Genomic DNA, 24,204 nt, shown 5'->3' with positions numbered 1-24,204 from the left:
ATCAAAAAGATAAGAAAATACAAATTATATGCTTCCCTTCTCATGTAGAAACGTGACAGTTCAAAAAAATTCAACTTTGAAGCTGTCAGTTTGAATTTCTTTGAATGGTCAGTCTCAGCTACCTCTGAAGGCAATTCTTCTAGTAATCAACAACTCTCTGGCTAAAAGAAAATGTTCCACAATATAGGCTAAACCTGAACCCCTGTAATTTGAATTTATGATTCCCTTGTTCTGGAATTCTTTATAACAATGAAAATTCCACATTCCTTCATTTTATTAATCCCTCTGAGAGCCTTATAAACTTCAATTAGAACCCTTTTAAGTTACCAAGTTGCCAAGCTCCCCAAGTTGCCAAGTTCCCCAATAGCCAGTGCTCTTGGGGAAACATTCTCTAACATCTCTGCAACATCTTCGTATTCCCCAGAGTTCCTGGTCCTGAAATATAAAATCGAAAAACAGGCACTTAATAAATCTAAGAGCATTTATCCCTACAACGGGAATTTCACTATTCAGGAACTGAAAAGAGCCCTCGCTCTTTCCAAAGCAAGTGCCGTTGGACCAGATGGCATCCATTATGAAATGATTAAACATCTTTCACCAAAATCTATGGATTGTCTGCTCCTTCTGTATAACAGAATCTTTACTGAAGAGCAGTTTCCGGACTCCTGGCGAAAGGCAATCATTCTTGCCTTTCCTAAGCCAGGAAAGGATCCAAAAGTTACCACCAATTATCGTCCTATTGCTCTGACCAGCTGTCTGTGCAAAATCCTGGAGAGAATGGTTAATTCTCGTTTAATATGGTATCTCGAAACAAATGACCTCTCCAACATTCAGTGCGGCTTCCGAAGGAACCGGTCCACTTTGGACCATCTTATTAGATTGGAAGCATCCATCCGGGATGCTTTCCTAAAACGCAAACACTTGGTGTCGGTGTTCTTTGACATGGAGAAAGCGTATGACACAACTTGGAGATTTGGCATCTTAAAAGATCTGCATAGCCTTGGCCTTAGGGGGCAACTCCCCATTTTTATTAAAAACTTTTTAGCCAATCTATCTTTCCAAGTTCGTGTGGGATCCTCACTCTCTCGTCCCTTCAGCCAAGAGGAGGGAGTACCACAAGGATCAGTTTTGAATGTCACGCTTTTTGCCATCAAAGTCAATTCCATCACAGAATAACTTCCTCCAACTGTAAACTGTACCCTCTATGTTGATGACTTTAGCATATTTTGTCAGTCTTGCAACATGAGGGTTATTGAAAGACAACTGCAGAAAGCCATTGATCGCCTTAATTCCTGGGCACTTGCTAATGGCTTCAGGTTCTCGCCGGAGAAGACCGTTTGCGTACACTTTTGTCGCAAGCGTAATCTTCATCCTGAGCCTGAATTAAGGCTCGGACAAAATGCTATTCCAGTAGCAGCGAACACAAAATTCTTGGGACTCATATTCGATAAAAAACTGACCTTTTTGGATCATGTTCGTCAACTCCGCACAAAGTGCACACGTGGGCTTAATATTCTCCGCTCGCTCTCCACTACATCTTGGGGAGCAGACCGATGGACCCTTCTTTGGCTTTACCGTGCACTTGTGCGATCCAAACTTGATTATGGGTCCCAGGTATATTCCTCAGCCAGAGACAGTGTCCTTCGATGGCTGGACCCTGTCCATCAGGCCCTACGTACTGCTACTGGAGCATATCTTACATCTCCTGTCCAGAGCTTATACGTTGAAGCAAATGAACCACCGTTATCGCTCCGACGTAAGCAGTTGTCTTTAAAGTATGCTTTAAAACTGAAATCCCTGCCAGACCATCCTACGTGGCCATTCGTTTTTGAGCCACGATGGGAAAATTTATACAATACTCGTAAGACTGCCAATCGTCCTTTTGGTATTCGTTTCCAAGAGCTACTCAAAGAAATTAATATCAAGGTAGACAAGGTTGCCCAAACATCAAAGCAACCCTTTCCACCCTGGCATGCTCGTGTCCCGGCATGCGACTTGTCGCTTAGAAACTGGGGAAAGTCGGACACTCCATCATGTGTCTACCTGCAGCTTCATTCAGAACACCGAAATCAATATTCCGACTTCGCGCCAGTCTACACAGATGGCTCGAAGTCGGAATCTTATGTGGGATCTGCTGCTGTCTTTACAGACAGCTCTACATCGGAGCAGATTCCCTCTGAATGCAGTATATTTACTGCAGAGCTGCATGCTATAGAGTTAGCCTTGGATCACATTAGTAAATGCCAATACCAACGGTTCATTTTATATTCAGACTCTCTTAGCATGTTACAGGCTTTAATATCTGTGAGATATAATCCTCATCCAGTTCTGCCTAGCATTCAGCAGAAGATTCACGTTCTCCATGAACGCGAATATGATATCTGCTTCTGCTGGATTCCCAGCCACATTGGGATCAGGGGAAATGATTTGGCTGACGCCGCAGCCAAATCAGCAGTTCCCAATAATAACCGCTGCCTGTTAGTCCCCTATACAGACTACAGGCAAATAATACACGAGAAAATACATTCCCAATGGCAGGATTCGTGGAATAGACAGACTGCAAATAAATTATATCAAATAAAGCCTGTAATTGAACCGTGGCAGTCTAGTCTGCGCAGGAATCGTAAGGAGGAAGTTGTTCTTGCCCGGATCCGCATAGGACATAGTCATTTGACACATTCTTTTTTGCCGAGGGCTGATGACCCTCCTATGTGTGAGTCTTGTGGCACAGTTTTATCAATTAGACACATTTTAATCGAATGTTCAGATTTTAGCAATATCCGTCTTACCGCTTTTAACCATCTGACTGAGCCATATACACTCAGTCAGATTTTATGACAATGACAACATGTCTGCTGTTTTTAGCTTTTTAAAATCAATAAATATTTTTACTCATATATAAAATTTTTACATTTTTCTTTTATATATTTGTTATACATTTTGACATAGTGACCTAACTAATTAGGTCACTGAAAGTTTAAAAAATTTTTTATAAATGACCTGGTCTTGGCGCATTATAGCCTTAGTAGCTGATGCGCCAATAAAACCAAAAAAAAACCAAACCAAACCTTCTGCTATTTGAGTTATGCTTTCTCTGCTATTTATTAGTACACCATCGCTATTCTTCAGTTTTAGTATTATTTGTCTTTCTGTATTACTGCTCATGGCTCCTGATTTAAGTCCTTTGTTTTCCCTTAATGCTTGTTCTACTTTTATTATGTTAAATTTTCTTATGTCCTCTCTGAGCCTCTTTCTAATGGCTTTGCATAACTCAGTATACTCAATTTTCTCCTTGTCAGTGTTTATCTTGCTCTTCATTTGTTGCCTTCGGTTCATCATAACAAGTGTTTCTTGACTAATTTTTTCTTCTTTGGATTTCTTTTTCCCTATAGGTTTCTTGGGCTTTATCACTTTCAGAAAGTTCTAATATTGTTCATTGATATCTTGGTTCTGAGCAGTCTGCAGAAGCTCAAACTTGTTCTTAAGTTCCAGTACATACTGCTCTTTCTCGTCTTCTGTTATCTCAAAGACCTTCATGTTATTTACTCGAGTCAGTTTTTTCCTTTCCTTTCCTACATCTATATCAAGTGTGCATCTTACCATTCTGTGATCACTTCCAACATTTACCTTATTCAGGACGGTAACATCATTCACAATATATCTTCTGTTAGTGAGGATGAAGTCGATTTCATTAGTTGTTAATCCATTTGGACTCTTCCATGTCCACTTTCTGTTCACCCTTTTCTTGAAAAAAGTGTTCATTACTGACAATCCTTGAGATTCTGCAAATTCCACAAGTCTTTCACCTGTTTCATTTCTTTCACCAATTTCAAAATTTCCTATATTTCCCCTTTCTGTGCTGTTTTGTCTTTTTCCAACCTTAGCATTGAAGTCCCCCATAATAATAGTGTAGTGGGTTTTCTGTTCATCTAGAAGACTCTCAATTTCGGTATACATTTCTTCAACCTCTTCATCATCATGGCTCTATGTTAGTGCTTAAATAACCTTTAGCTTGTACCTCTTAGAAATCTTGAGTATTAGTCTTGATACCCTTGGTGACAAAGACAGTAGGAAATTTAAAATTGAGAAAGGAGTTCGACAAGGAGACACAATATCTCCGAAGCTATTTACTGCTGCCCTTGAGGAAGCTTTCAGAAGATTAGACTGTTCGCAGAAAGGAGTCAATGTGAATGGAGAGTACCTAAACCATTTACGATTTGCAGATGACATTGTGGTCATAAGCCAAGATCCCAAAGAATTAGAGGAAAATCTTAATCAGTTATGCACAGCTAGTAAGGATTTTGGACTAAAGATGAATATGGCTAAAACAAAAGTAATGATGAACAAGTATGCCACAGAAAGGGAAATAATGATTGAAGGAGCAGTAATTGAAAAGGTGGAGTCATATACTTATCTGGGACAAGTTATTAGCTGTAATAATGATAAATGGCTGGAAGTCAAGAGAAGAATAAATTTTGGATGATAGCATTCAGGAAATATAGTCACATACTGAAGAGCAATATCCCAGTTTGTCTGAAACGTAAAATAATGGACCAATGTATACTCCCCATCATGACTTATGGAAGTGAAACTTGGGCACTCACCAAAAGAATGGAAGAGAAGCTGAGAACTACACAGCGAAGAATGGAACGAATCATATTGGGAATCAGACTGTTAGATAAGAAGAGAAACACATGGATTAGGCAACAAACTCAAGTAAAGGACATTCTTATCAAAACTAAAGAACTAAAATGGTCTTGGGCAGGACACATAGCTCGAAGACATGATGACAGATGGACTAAGAAAATGACAGAATGGTATCCAAGAGGAGCTAGAAGAAAACCTGGAAGACAAAGGCGGAGATGGATAGATGAAATTCATGAGTTTGTGGGTAGTAAATGGATGTCCAGTGCTCAAAACAGAAGGAACTGGAAAGTTGCTGGAGAGGCCTTCATCCTGCAGTGGATTGAAAATGGCTGATGATGATGATGATGATGATGACCCTTGGTGATGTACTTTTGAATTCCAAAATGTTGTTTTTATATCTTTGACGTTTTTATATCTTTTTATATCTATATCGTTGGGACGAGAAACCCAACTCCACCTTTGCTCCTTTCACTGTTTCCATTGGTGTACAGCAGATTTTCATTTGATAAACTTATAAGTGATTCATTTCTTCTTTTTGTTTCAGCCAAACCAATGATATCCCAATTCACATTTTCTAATTCCTTTTCCAGCTCTAATATCCTGTCTTCACCGATGAGCGATCTTACGGTGTAACAAGCCAAGTTCAGTTTCCGTGCATGGCAGCCTGGTCGTACCCAGAGATTCTTAGCACCTCTCACTGCCATAAGAGGGGGAGTGAAAGCCGCTGGGGACTGTGGGGCCATTTGTTTCGTCGTGCTGTCATATGCTGGAGGGTTTGGTCTTTTCCTCTTCACGCTGATCAGGCGTCTTGAAGAGAGCCACTTTACATGTTCGTTGCCACCTAAGTGACGTAACAGGGCTTACCATCGAGAAGGTGTGCATGAGTGTATTTTAGGGAGGCAGGCCAACCAGACTTCTCCGAAATCTTCTGTAATAGAAAGATATTGGACTTATGTGTGTGTGTGTGTATATACATACATATATGTGTGTGTGTGTGTGTGTGTGTGTATATACATACATATATATATATATACTAATAAATTTGAATAAGGATTAAAATAAAAATAAAATAATGCCAGCAGTATGGCAAGACAAGAGCGAAAAAAGTCGAAATTAAATCAAACCAAGCAGGGAGGGAAGAGAGGGGTAACAAGAGTAAAAATATTGCAGTATAAATAAAAATGCCAGCAGCAGCATGGCAAGACAGAACAGCGAAAATTGTAAAATTATACATAACGATCAAACCAACAGGGAGAGAAGAGAATAAAATTATTGAGCAGAAAATCTTGAAGATAATTTAGAAAACTAAATACAAAGATAATAAAATATAATCAATTAAATTTTGAATAGCCAATTAAATGAAATTTAACGGTGCCCCCTCTGACGGGCACAGGTCCAAATTTATGTGAAATATCACGAGCAGAGATGCGAACAACTAAAATAAAATAAAACAAAAATAAAAATAGACTGACCATTATGCCCCATCTCTATAGAGGAGCACAAGGCCAATAATGGTCAGGGAATCACTGCATTTCGATCGCTAGACAAATCGCCGCAAAGACGAATCGATCGAAAAATCTTGAAGATTTTTCGATCTAAATTATCTTCAAGATTTTCTGCTGCAATAATTTTATTCTCTTCTCTCCCTGTTGGTTTGATCGTTATGTATAATTTTACAATTTTCGCTCTTCTGTCTTGCCGTGCTGCTGGAATTTTTATTTATTTTTTATTTTTATTTTTTAATCATTATTCTCACTTAAGTTTATATATATATATTAATTGCTAACAAACTAACTTCTACAAAAGCTTGGTCACTGGTGACACTGCTCCTGCCTCCATGTGGCGGGCCGGAAATCTGGTACAAGAAAGTCACTCTTCCAGGACTTAAAGGAGCGGAGCGACGATGTACTTAAATAACTTTCCCATTTAGAGTGATCAAGCTCAAGGACAGACATACCCAATAATTATGACGCCAACCAACATAAAAGGCTTCAAAGAGCAGCAGCAGAGTGTCCTAACCTACCGAACTTTTTGATGATACACGCATCCAGTCAGAATGAGTGTATCATCAAAAATGTCATATCTTTGATGATACACTCGTGAGTCATCAAAATCAGTCAGAATTTTAGGTGTGGCTGTTTCTACAATCCGGAGACCTCCTGGTAGAAACAGCCACACCTAAATATTCTGACTGGCTGTTAAAGACAAAGACGTTTGTTGGGCTGCCAGTATCTGTTACTCCCCACAATACCTTAAATTCATAGAAAGGAGTCATTACATTTTGGAAACTTCTTGTAGTGTCTTAGGAGGAATTAGTTCAGGTGGTGTGGCCATCTTGCTTAGCTCAGAGATCCCAACCAAGAAAATTGTTGTACAAACTGAAATTGAAGTTGTTGCTGTACGTTTGATAGCCCAGATTGTGTTAACTCTAGTATCAGTCTATCTCCCACCAAGACTCTTACCAAGATCTTGAAAACCTGCTAATACAGTTACCTTCACCGCTCTGTCTCTTGGGGGATTTCAATAGCCACCACCCCTTATGGGGATCGAATAAATTAGATAGACATGGTCGACTAATTGAAATGTTTCTGGATAAGCAAAACCTTACTGTTCGTAATATAGGTCTGTCCACTCACATACAATTACCTACTGGACAAACATTTGCAATCAATCTCTTGATATGCTTCCTAATCCTGTTTCCAATCATAGAATGGTCTGTTATGGACAACCCTGTGGGCAGTGACCATTTTCCGCTTATTTGGGATCTGCTCATTGCACGGCCACCATTAGCCCAACCCTGCAGGAAATGGAAGTTTTCTCAAGCCAACTGGGTCAAATTTCAGCCAGCTGTCACCCTGGATGAGAAATTTATACGAACACAATTAATAGATGAAGCCACAGATTATATCACTTCACACCTACTATCTGTAGCTAAATGTTCAATTCCATTGTTGAACCCCCAGTCCCTACAGCAACTTAACTATTTTTTGGAATGAAAAATGCAAAATAAGTTAAAAAATAAAGCATGAAATTTATTTCGTAGATCCCCAACCGCAGCTAAACTTCTTAACTACAAGAAGCTAAGAGCAAAAGCACGTCTCCTTCAAAGACAAGCCAAGAATTCTTGGATTCGGTTTGCATCTACCATAAATAGAAACACTAACTCCAGGTTAATATGGAAGAAAATCTGGCTGATTTCTAGCAAATTTCCAACTACCCCTTCACCAATTCTTTCATGGAAGGGGAAGAACTCTCTGCTCCCGAGGACATAACAAATGCTTTGGGCAAAACCTTTGCCCAAGTTTCAGTGGCATCAACTTATTCTCCGGATTTTCAGAAAATAAAGACCAAGACTGAACAACGAGCCATCAACTTTCGAACCTCAGTTTTCCTTCCGTATAACCAGCCTCTTCAATTTTCTGAACTTCTGCCCACCATTAAAACAACATGCAACAGTGCCGCTGGGCCAGATGGAATATCTTATATCATGTTACAAAACCTAGGTGACAAAAATACAAATACTGCTGGTCTACTACTATAACCAAATATTTATGGAAAACATTTATCCCAGCTCTTGGCATCATGCCACAGTTCTTGCTTTTTGAAACCTTGAAAAGATCCTGCCAGTCCTAACAGTTATAGACCTATTTCCCTATCCAGTTGCCTCAGTAAATTACTTGAAAAAATGATCCATAATCGTTTTCCTTGGATCATCGAAACGCAACAACTAATTTGTAATAATCAGCATGGCTTTCAAAAGAACAGGTCCTCCTTAGATCTCATGATCAAAGCTGAGTCTGCAATTCGTAATGCCTTTGTAAAAAATTAACATATTGTTATGGTTTCCATAGACATAGAGAAGGCATTTGATACTACCTGGCATCATGGCATTCTCAGTGACCTCCATGCTCTTGGTCTACGAGGCAACCTACCTATATTCATCAGGAACTTTCTCCAGTATTGTTAGTTCCAAGTTCGATACCACAACTCTCTTTCTACGACATTTTTAAAGGAAGGAGTGCCACAAGGTTCTGTACTGAGTGCAACCCTTTTTGCCCCTAGAATCGATTCCATCACCAAAGAACTTCCAAATACTATTCAGACCTACCTTTACACCGATGATCTCTTTTTTTTCTTGCCATTCTCAGAACATGAGATCCATTGAATGGCAACTGCAGATATCCTTGAATAAAGTCCAAAGGTGGGCAGAGTTAAATGGCTGTCGTCTATCACAGCAGAAAACTGTTGCAATCCACTTTTGTAATCAACAGAAAATGCATACAGATCCTGAACTTCAGATGTCAAACTTTACCATTCCAGTGACTAACAGCATCAGATTCTTGGGATTAATCCTTGACTGGAAATTAAATTTCTTTGAGCACATTAAATTTGTGCGTACTTTCTACCTCAAAAAGCTGAACATTCTAAGAGCTTTATTTACCTTGCCTTGGGGAGCAGACCATACATCTTTTCTGCTCTTATATAGAGCATTGATCAGATCCTGATTGGATTATGGTGCTCCACTTTATGATTCTGCCCGTAAGAGTACACTACAATGGCTGGATTCCATACAGCATAGGGCATTGTGGATTGCACTTCGTGCTTTCAGGACATCTCCTTCTCATAGTTTATACATTGAAGCTAACAAGCCCCCCCTCTTTACCTCCGCAGAAAAATGCTGCTTCTTAAGTATGCAGCCTGAATACAAAGTTTCTCAGCATCCTATTGAGCCACACCTCTTTAATCCACCACTGCAAAATCTCTATAGAAACAAGCCCACTAAAATAAGACCAGCAGGCTTATTAAACTAACACAGAGTTGGAATGTTCCTATTGTCAACAGACAAGAAATAATGAATTACTCTCAACCACCGTGGACTCCTCCTCCTCTGAAATTAACCTGTGATACTTATCTTCACAAGTGAGGAAAGAATCACCTACTGATTATCAATGTGAATTAACTCCATGCAAGGCATATTCAAAAATATGCTGATTTTTTTCCAATATATACTGATGGCTTCAAATCACATTCATCCTTTGGAGCAGTGGCAGTATTTCCTTCTACAGTCATTTCGGCTTCTTTTCCACCTGAGTTTAGCAGCTTCTCAGCAGAACTCCATGCAATAAAATTATTTTTAGAAAACCTGAATCGCTGCCCTTTTCTAAAATACGTAGTATATATGGACTCGCTCAGTTTGATTACATCAGTTTAAAACTCTTCTTACAAGATTCACCCTGTGTTAAATCAAATCAGAAGTCTCCTAGTGAAAATTGAAGAAAGACACCAATCAGTGACCATTTGCTGGATCCCTGCACATTCAGGGATAAAGGGGAATGAACTATCTGACAAAACTTCCAAAAATCCAACAACTTTTGATTTAATCTCTTCCACAGTGTCCCATCTCTATAGAAACAAGCTCTGACTATAATCACATCATACAAATAGCATGTCTCACATAGTGGAAAGAGCTATGGCACCCCAAACTAATAATAAACTCTACCAATTAAAACAGGAACCAAAGCTTTGGTGCTCTAGCACCAAAACAGTGTGAAGAGAAGAAGTGGTACTTGCATGGGCATGTATAGGGACACACATCTGACTCGCCTTCATCTACTGACAGGAGAGGATCCTCCTCAGTGTCCACACTGTTCACCACTTTTGACAGTGAAACATCCTGATTGAATGTCCACACTATCAACATGACAGAACATCCATCCTGTTTTCTTTGACAAATCTACGAGAACCGATGACACTACGACATATTATTGGCGAGGATACAAACATCAATGAATTTTTCAATTTTCTAAAAAAAATTGGACTATATCATAAATTCTAAAAGATCTTGGTAATAAAAATGGAGTTACTTCTGAACTTTGTTTTTAACTTTTTCCTATGAATAGGTGCACTATAACCCCAGCAGCTTATGTGCCCCATAACACACACACACACACACACACATATAAACTTCTCTGCACAACTGTTCATTGTACTCATCAGCACCGTTAGGCCTATATTGTTGTTGTTTGTTTGTTATTTGGTTTTTAGGAGCATTAGCAACTAAGGCCATATTGCTCTGGGATATGCGGTAGTCATTCCCTGACCTTTCCGTATTTGGTGGTCACGGGCTCGAACCCCAGTCTAATCAAGAAGCATGTGCTACGCACTGCTGCTCCTTCCCACCTGGCTACGGAGGCGCCGTTAGGCCTATAACATACTCCTACTCTCATTTTTCCCTTTCCCAGTGTTTATGTCACACCAAACAGACTCAGCATTGCACTGTCCACCCTAGTCAACTGGATGCATTTCCTTAGATTTTATATGTTTCTTAACTAACAGCATAACCCCTCCTCCCTTCCTAACCTGTCTGTCCTTTCTGTACACATTATACTCCCCAAATTCCAATTCTGCACTGCTTATATCTATGTGACACCATGTCTCTGATATCCCAACAATATCTATCTTGGATGTCTTTACCAGAACTTCATATTCATCAAATTTGTTTACTGTACTCCTAGCATTGGTGTACTTGCAAGTATACATGCACCTGTTTGTACTCTTAGTTACTCTAACACATCCCATGTATTTACCTCTTTCATGACCCCCAGCAGTTCCTGAAATCAACAGCAACTGGCTTTCTGGGCTATTGCTCATTCCAATAGAAGCAGTGCAAGAATAATATCCGCCTCTGCCTGCGGCTACTGTTAACGTATTAGTCTGTGAATCTCCCCCCCAAATAACAGTGTTCTGTCCCACCTAATATTGCCTCAATAGCATCAGCAAATATTCTTTCCCACTTTTTTATTTAAGTGTATCCCATCCCTGTTAGCAAGCACAGACCAAGCTGAAAAAAATTCTATCCTGTGAGCCTTGCACAATCTCTCCAGGGCCGAAGTGATTGACAAGGCTGTCATCATATACTCCCTCTTATCGTGTCTGGGCAGAATTGCAGACACTTTCAAATTTAACCCTACCTCCCGACTTTTTTTTTTCAGCATTAACCTGTACTTAAGTAAATCTGCATATCTCTTATTCTGAAAGTCATTAGTGCCAACGTGAACACCAATATCACCTTTTGTGCCCTTAAAAGATGATATCCTCTACAGCATCATCCCTGGCAGACATATCTGGTTCTGTTCCACTAGCCTTTTTGCATACTGCATTCCCCATGACAATAGAATCACCAACAATAACTAGTTCCTGTGGGACCAGCAAATTCTGGCTTGGAGATTGCCACTGTGTTGCCTGATGCTCAGGAGTGAGCTCTGGCATTGAGTTGGGCAGCTGAGAGCTTGATGGGCCCCTCATATTAATTTCTTCGAGGGCATTTACCCTACACCTCAAACTCTCATAGATGCTCATCAGAATTCTGAGTTGGGGCCTAATTTCTTCACAGTCTCTGCACCTTGGGGCTTTCTGCAGTTCACCTATAAAAAGCCTTTATGCAGAAGCTTATGAATCTTCACTACAGCATAGATGAGAGAACTTGTGACGTTATGCCATCAAGATAAAATCTATCACCAATAATCCACATAGAGACTGTTTTCATGTGAGAAAATATATAGCAGGCCCATCCACAAATGAACTGACCACCTGTCTAAAAGATTTACTGTTAAGCTGAGAGCTTAATTTTGATAACATAGCTGTTACAATTGCAGAGATCATCCCACCATGGCATATAGTTTGCCCTTTAAATGGCCTGTATTTTCAATCCTGGAATAAAACAACTGTATTGAGAACAAACTACATGCAGCATACAAAGTCTAATATGCACATCATGCTTACTTATATATTGATGGATCAAAAACAAAAACTTGTATAGGAGCCGTAATTCATTATGATTAGACCTGTGATTCATTTTGGTTAGAACTGTGATTCATTTTGATTAGACCCCTCATCAGATGACTCTCAAAAGAATTGCAAGCCATTTTGATGGTTGAAAACCAAATTCTGTGTAAACTGATAGCAGACAGCATAATTTTTACTGACTTGCTTATTGCCTTGCTGAATGCTAATACCACAGCACTCCCAGTTCTGCAACAGGTCCACTATTCAATATCAAAACTATTGCAAAGAAATTGCAATATCAGCTGGATCACAGGCCACACATAAATAACTAAAAGCGAAAGAGCAAGCAAAGCAACAAGAGAAGTTGCCACTTCTGAATATGCATTTCATTCAATACCGTATAAAGATTTACAAGTCCTTAATCCACCAAAGCAGTATAAAGCAATGGTAATGACAATAGCAAGATCAGATTAACAACAAACTTTGTATAATTAAACAGATTCTTCGACCATGCCATATCATCTTCTGATTCAGCAGACACAAAGAAATGACCCCTTTGTTCATTGTGAATTGGGTGTATACCGGGTGGTTATAAAATAAGTTTCCATATTCAGGAGACTCTAGTGTCAAAACGGTTAGAGATAGTGCTGTGAAAATTGGTGTATATGTCATTTAGGGCAGTGGTCTCAAACTCAAATTGCATGCGGGCCAAATGCACGATCTGAAAGCAGCTGACGGGCTGGAATTTTTTTTTTTTAAAAAAATGAGAGTGAATATAAGCACTGTATTTACAACAAATGCATAATTGAAATGTATTTGCGGGCTGTGTAAAATTGCTTCGAGGGATGGATTCGGCCCATGGGCTGCCAGTTTGAGACCACTGATTTAGGGTATAGGGAAGCAATTTGTAGAAGAAAAATAAAAATTAGTTCAAATGTCTGCCACCAGGGGAGAAATTGGCACTGTAAACATGAGATGGAATACTTAACTTAAGATTAAAATTTAATATCAGAACTTAGAAATCTACAGATATCATTCTATGTGCTTTCCTTCACTTGAGATGACATTCTGAAAACAGAGGACTGCGTGCGACACAGTTTCGCATGGCATCTCATTGGGGATGTTAGCTACATGCTATTTAATGCTTGCTTTCAAATCAACAAGCTTCTGTATGCTGCCACGGTAAACTCTGTCTTTCAGGTATCCCCATAGCCAGAAATCACAGGGGGATTGAGATCTGGTGATGTGTCCCATCCACCCAAGGTGCTTTCCTTATGTTTAACTTTAGCAATTTCTACTCCAATTTGCTCTCCAGCGTAGTCTAAGGAGGTTGCAGGTTTGAGTCTGCATGCTGTCACAATTAATACATGACCCATGGTGGCTGTGGTGTTGAAAATCCAGCTGCCTTAGCAATTCAGTATGTATGCATGCAGTCATAATGAATTTGTAAACACTCTGGCTTCGGCTGTATATAAGTTAAACAAAAATTTATTTGTTTATAAATGTCTGTTGTTAATCCTGTTACATTTGTATTTTATTATTATATTTTTTTCTTTCATATAGCTCATGTACTGTAGTTTATTCTTTAATTTTTTCATGGTTGTAGCATTTCATATAAAATTGCTTCTTGAACTGACCTTACTTTTACTTAATTTAACTTTTATAAAATGCCTTCTTTAAATGACTAAATTGATCAAGTGGTGTGAGAAATCAGTATTCCTTTGGATGATGCAAGCATGACAAATCTATTTAGAAATTTTACTAAATGTCACTTTTATAGTTCAAAGTAAATGTTAATAAGTTGTAATTATCTCATAGGATGGAAAACAGCATAACATAATGCAGTATTTTTGGAATAATGTAACTAAAATTCTCTTAGAAGAGTTCCAGTATGCAGCTAGTGGTAAGAATAATAATTCAATTCTTGGTAAATTGGTTAATCATATCAAAGGTTTGTCTTGAAAATATTGGAATGGAAAACTTGATGTTTTCAGTTAAAAAATAAGATGACCATTATCTAGAGCTGTGGTTCTCAAACTTTAATAACCTATGAACTCTTCCCCTCCAGCATAAGCCTCAGGCTTCCTTGCACCATATGGCTAATAATAATAAAATTAAGTAAAGCAAATATCCATGGTATATGTCAAGGTTCTTCTGGTGTAGTTGCAGAAGGCAACTTCAGACCTTATTGCATATCTGTCAGCTGTCTGCATTTATGACAGAGAATCAATCTTTTTTTTTTTCACTCGATTTGACCTCCTTCTCTATCTCATTGTAGTAATATAGTTGGTTATTGGTTACAAAGAGTTTCTTTGTCATTGTGTAAAGACAGATTTTTCTGTATTTCTATATTTTATTTTTGCAAAGATATAGCAACTCCATTAAAATTAGAATTATATTAAAAATTATGTGAATTTCTTCCTATTTAGGTGTGCTAGTCTATGTTACAAAAGGAGACACAGGATAGTAGCATCTTTTTCAGTAATGTGCAGATTGTTTCATTATAACTGTATGATGGGAAGTGAGTAACATTGCCTAAGATGCCAAAGAAATACAGTGTAAAATTTCAGAAGATATTTGCAAGATTTTCCACATATATAATTTGAAAAAAGGCAACACTTTTGCTCTATGTACTATATGTAGATGTGTTTTTTAACTGTCAAACAAATAAACATAAGGTCAGCATGCAATGCACAGAAAGAAATTCAAAAATAGATGTAGCATTTCATTTTATGTTTTAATACATTTATTTGCATTTTTTGTTTTAAAACATAATCTTTCTCTGAGTTATGGTGATCATGTAGGTGTGTTGTTCAGAAGTATGTTTTTCAATTGTGAAAGAACAAAAACAACATGCATTGGTAATGAAATTGCACAGATAGGGAAGGAAGAGTTAATGATGGTGCCGGAAAATTGACTGTTACAGTAATCAAGATGATTTCATGTTTGCTGAGGGCGGATGACTCTCTTATGTATGAGCACTGTAACACCTTTTTAACCATTAGCATTTAGTATTAGTAGGGGCATATGATACAAGAAAGCAAGCTTATAGAGCATCAGCCAAAAGAAGAAAAAAAAAAAAAAAAAAATTCCCGTCTCACAATTTGCTCTAAAAGTTTGTCCAGTTCTCCCTTGAATTTATTTTGTCTTCTGACTTCTCCACTAATGCTGGTGTTCCAAAAGGTTCAGTTCTTTTTTCTCACTTGTCTCCTCTTGTATATTAATGAAAATTATGGAAATTCTATTGTAAATTATGGAAATTCTATCCATAGTTTTGCTGATGACAGCACATCGCATTTCACCTTTAAGTTTGAGAAACCTTGCCCTACTCAAACAGCTTCAAATTCTCGAATATCCACTAACAATTCCTTAAATGTTGATCTGCATGTAATTCTCGAGTGCAGCGAAGATAACTTAGTTGATTTCAATCTTTTGAAAACTCAGTCCATTGTTATATCTCGCAAAAATGATTCTTCTGGTCCTATGCTTATGTTTGATGACACTCTGAATTAGAAATCAGCGATTACTTATAATGACATAATTTTTCTTGGAATAAGCACATTAGCATTAGCATTAGCATTAGTAGAGGCATTTGATGCAAGAAAGCAAGCTTATGCAGCATCAGCCAAAAAAAAAAAAAAAAAAAAAAACCACTCCCACTTCACCCCTCTGTTCGTTCAAAATACCTGTCCAGCTGAGCCTTAAACTTATTTAGGCTATCAACTTCCACGACAAGGGATGGAAGTCTGTTCCACCAACCAACCACTCGCTGGCTAAAGGCAAATTTCCGCACGTCTATCCTACATCTGTCTTTCCTCAATTTGAATTTATGCCCTCTCAGGTGATTATTCTTAGCGAGAGGGAGAATCCCATCAGCATTGAGCATGCTCAAACCATTCAATGCTTTATACACCTCTATCAGATCACCTCGCTGGTGCCTAGTCTCCAGACACTGTAATTTGCAAATCTTAAGCCTTTCTTCGTAAGAGCACCCCTTTGTTCCATTCACTAATCTTGTTGCCCTTCTCTGTACTCGTTCCAGCAGCTCTACATCCTTCTTGAAATGAGGCCTCCAGGCCTGTATACAGTACTCTAGGTGTGGCCTGACCATTGCCTTATACAAGGGAATAATCACCTCCTTATCCCTGCTAGAAAAATTCCTATATATCATTGACAATGCACCATGAGCTACTCTTTCAGCCCGTCTGCACTGCTCAGAGAACTTCATATCTGCCTGCACAACCACCCCCCAGGTCCCTTTCATTCTCTACCACTGTCAGTGTAATACCACAGAGTTGATACGTTGCTCTGGGGTTGCTGTTTCCCATGTGTAGTACTTTACATTTGTCAATGTTAAACTTCATTTGCCACCTCTCAGCCCATCTGCTCAACATTTCCAGATCCTGTTGCAGCAGCATAGTGTCAGTAGTGTCCTTGACAACCCTGCCTACCTTTGTATCGTCTGCAAACTTCGACATTAAGCTTGATATACTATCATCAATATCATTTATGAATACAGAAAACAATAATCGACCCAACACTGAGCCCTGAGGGACTCCACTAATAACATTAATCCACGACGAGCAGTGTCCATTGATTACCACTCTCTGTCTTCTCCCCCTCAGCCACCCCTTTACCCACAGCAGCAATTTGCCTCCAATGTTACACTGCTCCAATTTGTGCAGCAGTCTTCCATGTGCAACAGTATCAAAAGCCTTTCTAAGATCCAAGTATATAATATCAAAGTTATTCCCTGCATCCAGTTCCTTTGTGACTGCATCATAGTATCCAATCAAATTGGTCAGGCAAGACTTCCCCTTAACAAAACCATGCTGTGTCCGAGCTATAACTGAAGTCTTGTCTAAATGATCCTGCAGTGCTTCTTTAACTAGTGCCTCCATTAATTTTCCTGGAACAGAAGTTAAACTCACAGGTCTATAATTGCTTGTGTCAGCTTTTGATCCTCCTTTGTGAAATGGGGTCACATTTGCACATCTCCAGTCTATGGGTACCTCCCCTGAGTCCAAGGAAGCTCTCATAATTATGGCTAAGGGTTTGCTTACTTCCTTTGCTGCCTCCTTTAATATAACTGGATAGATCCCATCCACCCCAGGTGCCTTTCTTGTGTTTATCTTCAACAATTTCTCCTCCACTTTACTCTCAGTTATTACAAGATTCCCTAGCTTACTGCTAGAGTTGAATACACCTCTGGCATTTCCCTCGATAAATAACTCCTCATGTGTGAATGTCGATGCAAAATATTCATTTAGTTTGTTAGCTACCTGAGCAGGATCATCAACAGTTGACCCATCGATATCAAGTGGACCAATCTGATTCATCCCCTTCCTTCTAGAGTTTACATAAGTAAAGAACTCTTTGCTGTTTTTCTTTGCATCCCTTGCCAAAGATTTCTCGTAATCTGCCTTCGCCTGCCTAACCTCCTTTGTAACTTGGTTACAGATCAACTTGTATCTATCATAGGCTTCTGTGTCATGTGTTAATTTGTATGTATCCCATGCATGTTTCTTCTCTGCCATATGCCTCATCAGTTCATCTGACATCCATTTAGGCTTAAACCGTGAACAATATTTCTTAGTTGGTATGTAAAGTCTAGTAGCTTCCAAGATAAGTTCTTTGAATGCTTCCCATTTTGCATTTACTGTTGGTAACATCATCAGTTGGTCCCACTGTATAGAATTTAAATACTGTCTCAGTCCATCGTAGTCGCCTTTACGAAAGCAATAACCCTTCCCTTTACCCCTAATGGTAGTTACCTCTTTGAGTAAATCCCACTTCAGCACACTGTGATCACTGCCACCTAGTGGTTCATTTATCTGCAGATTCTTAATGCATGAAGAATCACTGCTGATAATCAAATCAAGAGTATTCCTCCCTCTAGTTGCCTCCCGAACATGGTGATATAGAAAACAATCATCCAATAAATCCACAAAAGCCTTGCTAGTGTGTGAGTGACCAGCCCACAAATTCCAGTCAATATCTGGGAAAATTAAAATCTCCCATTATAAGACTCTCTGATTTACTGGCCCACTCTATTTCCCTGTATAGTTTCTTATTATACTCATCAGAGTCATTAGGCCTATAGCACACTCCTACTCTCAATTTTGATCTCCCAATGCTTATGTCACACCAAACTGATTCAACACTGCACTGTCCAGCGATGTCCACTGGCTTCACTTCCTTGGATTTTATGTATTTCTTAACTAATAGCATAACCCCTCCTCCCTTCCTATCCAGTCTATCTTTTCTGTAGACGTTGTACTCCCCAAATTCCAGTTCTGCATTCCTTATATCTGTGTGTCACCAAGTCTCTGATATCCCAACAATATCTTCCTTTGATGTTTTGAGCAATACCTCAAATTCATCAAATTTATTTACTAAACTCCTAGCATTGGTGTACACCCAAGTATACATGCACCTATTTCTATTTTTAGCTACCCTAACACAACCCATGTGTTTACTTGTACCGCAATGACTCCCAGCAGTCTCTGAAATATCCTGAATCTCGTTTTTCAGGCTTCTGCTCATTCCAATAGAAGCAGTGCAAGAATCTCTTTCACCTCTGTCAGTGGCTACTGTTAATCTATTTGTCTTTGTATCCCCCCAAGCTAGCAGTTTTCCGACCCACCTAACACTGCCTCTTCCAAATTACTTTTCTTCCAAACTCTGTGGCGCCTCCGTAGCCAGGTGGGAAGGAGCAGCAGTGCGTAGCTCACGTTTCTAGATTAGACCGGGGTTCGAGCCCGTCACCACCAAATACGGAGGATGCAAAAAGGTCAGGGAATGACCACTGCATATCTCGGAGCAATATGGCCTTAGTTGCTAATGCTCCTAAAAACCAAATAACAACAACAACATCCAAACTCTGTACAAATCACATATCCTTCCTACCATGGAATATTGTTTACACATCTGAGGTGGTACCTCCAAAACCTTTTGCATGCCTCTAAATTCTATTCAAAAGAGGGCATTTAGGTTAATTAATGACTCATCTCTAACAGAATCTCTCCACTCTGTCTCATAGATGTTCTGTTTCTGCTGCATGCCTTTTCTATAGATACTTCCATGGGCACTGTTATTCTGAATTCTATAATTCCTGCTCTTTCTTTCAAAGCTATCCGAACCCATGTTGCAATCAATCAGCATCCTTTTACTGCCCAGCTTCAAATTCACAGAACAAACTTTTCTTTTTCCTCGTTTATGCCTTCATCTTCTGTGAAGGTTGTGCCCTTTCTGGAACAACCTTCCTTCATATGTATTTCCTAAAAATTGTAGTATACAGAAGTTCAAGTCTAATGTCAACAAATATCTTATTTTGTCTTCTCAAACTCATGCATGGCACTAAGTATTATAGGTTCTAATACCACTCCTGTTTTGGGTGTCTTAAAAGAAAAAAAAAAAAAAGAAAAAAAAAAGAAAATTTAAGCTGTTAACTTCCACAACAGATGAAAGCTTTTTTCCTCCAATCAATCACCCGATGTCTAAAGCCAAATTTCTTCACATCTGTTCAACAACAGGATAGTAGCATCTTTTTCAGTAAAGTGCAGATCATTTCATCATTCCTCTGTTTGAATTTATGTCCTCTCAAGAGCATAATCTGAACAGGAGGAAGAATGCCATCAGCATTGGGATTGCTCAAAACATTCAAGGCCTTATACATCTCAATCAGTTAACCTTCTGTGGGTGCCTAGTCTCTAAATGCTGCAATTTGCAGAACTTCAGCCATTCTTGTTAAAGAGTAGTTACCAAACTTTCATAACCTATTTGTGTTCCTCACCAATCTCGTTACCTTATGCTATACTCGTTCCAGCAGCCCTACATCCTTACTAAAACGAGGCCTCCAGATCTGTATGCAGCACTCAAGGTGTGGCCTGACCAGGGGATACTTACCTGCTAGAAAAATTCCTGTATATCATCATTGACAAGACCCAATGAGCTGTTCTGGCTTGTCTACACTGCTCAGAAACCTTCATATCTGACTGCACAAATACCCCACAGGTCTTTTTCATTCTCCACTACCCTGAGTTGTAGTACTTACAGTACCTGCACAGTTGGTATGTTACTCTGGGGATACTGCTTCCCATATGCATTTGTCAATATTAAACTATTCTAGTTCCTGTTGCAGTAACATACTGTTATTAACAACCCTGCCAACCTTTGTATCATCTGCCAACTTGAACATTAGGCCTGATATGCTTTCATCAATATCATTAATAAATATAGAAAACAACAATGGACCCAACATCGAACCTGGGAGTCTCCGCTAATAAATTAGTCCACGATGAGCACTGTCCATTGGTTATCACTCACTGTCTTCTCACACTCAACGATCCCTTTATCCATAGCAGCAACTTTCCCTCAATGCCATACTGTACAACATTCAATTTGTACAGCAGTCTTCCATGTGCAACAGTATCAAAAATCTTTCCTTAAAACAAAGTATATGATACAAAAAATTATTTTTTGCATCTAGATACTTTGTGACCACATCGTAATATCTACTCAAATTGGTTAGACAAGACTTCCACAACAAACCTATGCTGTGTCTGAACTATAACTGTAGTCTTGTCTAGATGATTCTACAATGCTTCTTTAACCAATGACTCCATTATTTTCCCCAGAACAGAAGTTAAACTAACAAGTCTGTAATTATCCTTGCCATCCTTTGATCCTTCTCTGTGAATTAGGGATACATTTGCACATCTCCAGTCTGTGGGGGATCTCCTCTGAATCAAAGGGTGCTTTAATAATTGTGGCTTAGGTTTTGCTTACATCCTTTGCTGCCTCCTGTAATATAACTGTATATCATCATTCTTTAATATAACTGTATATCATCTTTCTTGCCGCATTACTTGAGCAGAAAAAGGTGGCATGGAAAGGTTACAGAACAATAAAAAGTACTGAAGCCTATAACAGCTACAAGGTGATGTGTAATAGAGCCACAGAAAAGGTTTGACAGGCAAAGGCAGTTTATGAGAAATCACTAGCAAACAGAGCAAAGAGGGGGGGGATAAAGAATTCTTCACATATATAAATGCCAAGAAGAGCAGGACAAACCAGATTGGACCTTTATGTAAGGGAAAGGGGATAGTAATAAATACACCAGCTGCCGTTGCAGATGAACTCAACAGTTATTTTGCATCGATATTTACAAATGAAAAGCCTTTTGTGGCAAAGGGAAATTGTGGGAGCGAAGTTAAAAAATATGTAATTAATGATATTGAAATTTCGCAAGATTATTTAATGAAAAAACTTTCGAGCCTACAGACCAGTAAGGCTCCTGGAGTTGATGGAATATACCCTATAATCTTAAGAGAGGCGGCAAGCGAGTGCATTGAACCATTGAGGCTAATTATGCGAGCATCATTAGACTCTGGGGAGATTCCCTTGGATTGGAAAAGTGCAAATGTATCTCCCATACATAAGGGTGGCTCTAAAAGTGAAGTTGGAAATTATCGACCTGTCAGTCTGACTTCAGTAGTAGGGAAAATCATGGAGGCAATGATCAAGGGTGGAATTCAGGATCATTTGGATCGAATTGAAATTCTCAAGGATACTCAGCATGGTTTTGTAAAGGGAAAATCATGTTTAACCAATCTGGTTCGCTATTTCAAAAGGGTCACTCACGAGCTGGATTTAGGGAATAATTTCGACATTGTTTATTTAGATTTCAGCAAAGCTTTTGACTCAGTCCCACATGAGCGGTTGCTTTATAAGCTGGAACAGGTTGGAATCACTGGGAAAATCCTTAGATGGATAGAAGGATGGCTTCAGGGCAGGAGGCAGAGGGTTGTGATAAATGGCTATTCCTCAGATTGGGTTGATGTAAGAAGTGGGGTTCCCCAAGGATCAGTATTAGGACCACTGTTGTTTTTAATTTTCATAAACGACATTGATGAAGGGATAGAGGGCGTGATGTCTAAATTTGCAGATGATGTTAAAATTGGGAGAGTAGTTAATGATCACTGTCAAGCTGAGCTTCTTCAGAGAGACCTAGATAGACTTCAGGAATGGTCAGAAAAATGGCAGCTGTGCTTTAATCCAACAAAGTGTAAGGTATTACACCTGGGAAACAGTAATCCCAAAAAAACTTATTCACTTGGTGGAGTTCAACTAAAGCCAGTACTGGAGGAAAGGGACTTGGGTGTTACGATACGGTCAGACATGAAATTCTCTGAGCATTGTAAACAGGTTGCAAGGAAGGCCCATGGTGTCCTATCAATGATCTATCGAACTTTTGCAAGTAGAGATAGGGACGTGATAATCCCATTATATAAGGCTTATGTTAGACCACACTTGGAATACTGTGTTCAAGTATGGAGACCGCACCTGAAGAAAGACATCGAGCTTCTTGAAAGGGTGCAAAGAAGGGTAACTCGCCTGGTGAGATCGGCAAAAGGGCGTCCTTATGAAGAAAGACTTCGAATATGTGGGTTGCAGAGTTTGGAAACTAGACACCTTAGAGGAGATTTGATTGAGGTGTTTAAGGCTCTGAGAGGCATCAGTAAAATGAATGAGGACAAAATTTTCAAGATTATAAATGATGCTAGAACTAGGGGACATAAATTCAAGTTACGGGGGGAAATGTTTAGATTGGATTGCAGGAAGTTCTATTTTAGCCAGCGAGTTATAAATTACTGGAATAAGTTGCCTTCATGGGTGGTAGAGGCCGAGAGTTTGGGGAAATTCAAAGGTCATCTGGATAGTAAGGGAAGGGTAAGGGAAGCACATAGGATGATAGGTTTAATTTCCTTTTTATTTATTTTTTATTTTATTAATTATTATTATTTAGTTATTTATTTTTATTTTTTTGTTTTTATCATTGTTTTGTTCGGATTTATTTTTTTTTATTTATTTTTTATTTTTTTTTTTTTTGGCTGGTGCAGCATAAGCCATAGGCTTTCTTGCACCATGCGGCCGTTACTAATACTAATACTAACTGGATAGGTCTCATTAACCCCAGGTGCTTTTCTTATGTTTAACTCCAAAAATTTCTCCTCCCCTTTGCTCTCAGTTATTACAAAATTATTTAGCTCCCTGTTAGAGTTTGATAAACGTCTGGCCTCCCCTTTCCCATGAAATTCCTTGTGTGTGAATTTTGATGCAAAATTCTCATTCAGTTTGTTAGCTACCTGAGCAGGATCATCAACGGTCCAACCATTAATATCAAGTGAACCAATCTGATTCATCCCCTTCCTTCTATAGTTTACATTAGTAAAAATGTCTTTATTGTATTTCTTTGCATCCTTTTCCAAAGTTTTCTTGTAATCTGCATTCGGTTGCTGCATTCCTTTGTGACTTGATTGCAGACTAGCTTATATCTACCATATGATAATTTATATGCATCCCATGCATTTTTCTTCTCTGCCACGCGCCTCATTAGTTCATCTTACATCCATTTAGGTTTAAACCTTGAACAGTATTTCTTAGTTGGTATGAAAAGCCTAGTAGCTTCCAAGATTAATTTCTTGAATGCTTCTCATTTAGAATTTGCTGTTGTAACATCATCAGTTGGTTCCAACTGTATAGAATTTAAAAACTGTCTGAGACCACTGTAGTCACCTTTATGAAAGCAAAAATCCTTCCTTTTATCCCTGAAGGTAGTTATATCTTTGGTAAATTGAATGTCAGTACACTTGGAACACTGTCACCTGGTAGTTCCTCTTTCCACAGATTCTTTATGAATGAATAATACTACTGATAATCATATCATAGGTATTACTTCCTCTATTTGCTTCTGTAGAAAACAGTAAT

The 24,204-nt window shown here is 38.8% G+C and overlaps 1 protein-coding gene across 1 annotated transcript in view; it reads left to right on the top strand.

Annotated features, from left to right (window-relative positions):
* fws (Conserved oligomeric Golgi complex subunit 5 four way stop) overlaps window positions 1–24,204 on the top strand; it is a 372,604-nt gene that overhangs the window by 143,882 nt on the left and 204,518 nt on the right. Inside the window, exon 9 of the mRNA XM_090384621.1 lies at window positions 14,251–14,335. Within this exon, the coding sequence (XP_090240747.1) occupies window positions 14,251–14,335 (85 nt within the window). The remainder of the gene's footprint in view (window positions 1–14,250; window positions 14,336–24,204) is intronic.

The sequence above is a fragment of the Mastigoproctus giganteus genome, chromosome 11 (genome assembly GCF_048544385.1).
Source record: "Mastigoproctus giganteus isolate SK-2022 chromosome 11, ASM4854438v1, whole genome shotgun sequence".
NCBI classification, from domain to species: domain Eukaryota; kingdom Metazoa; phylum Arthropoda; class Arachnida; order Uropygi; family Thelyphonidae; genus Mastigoproctus; species Mastigoproctus giganteus.
This window is presented reverse-complemented; position numbering and strand designations above follow the sequence as displayed.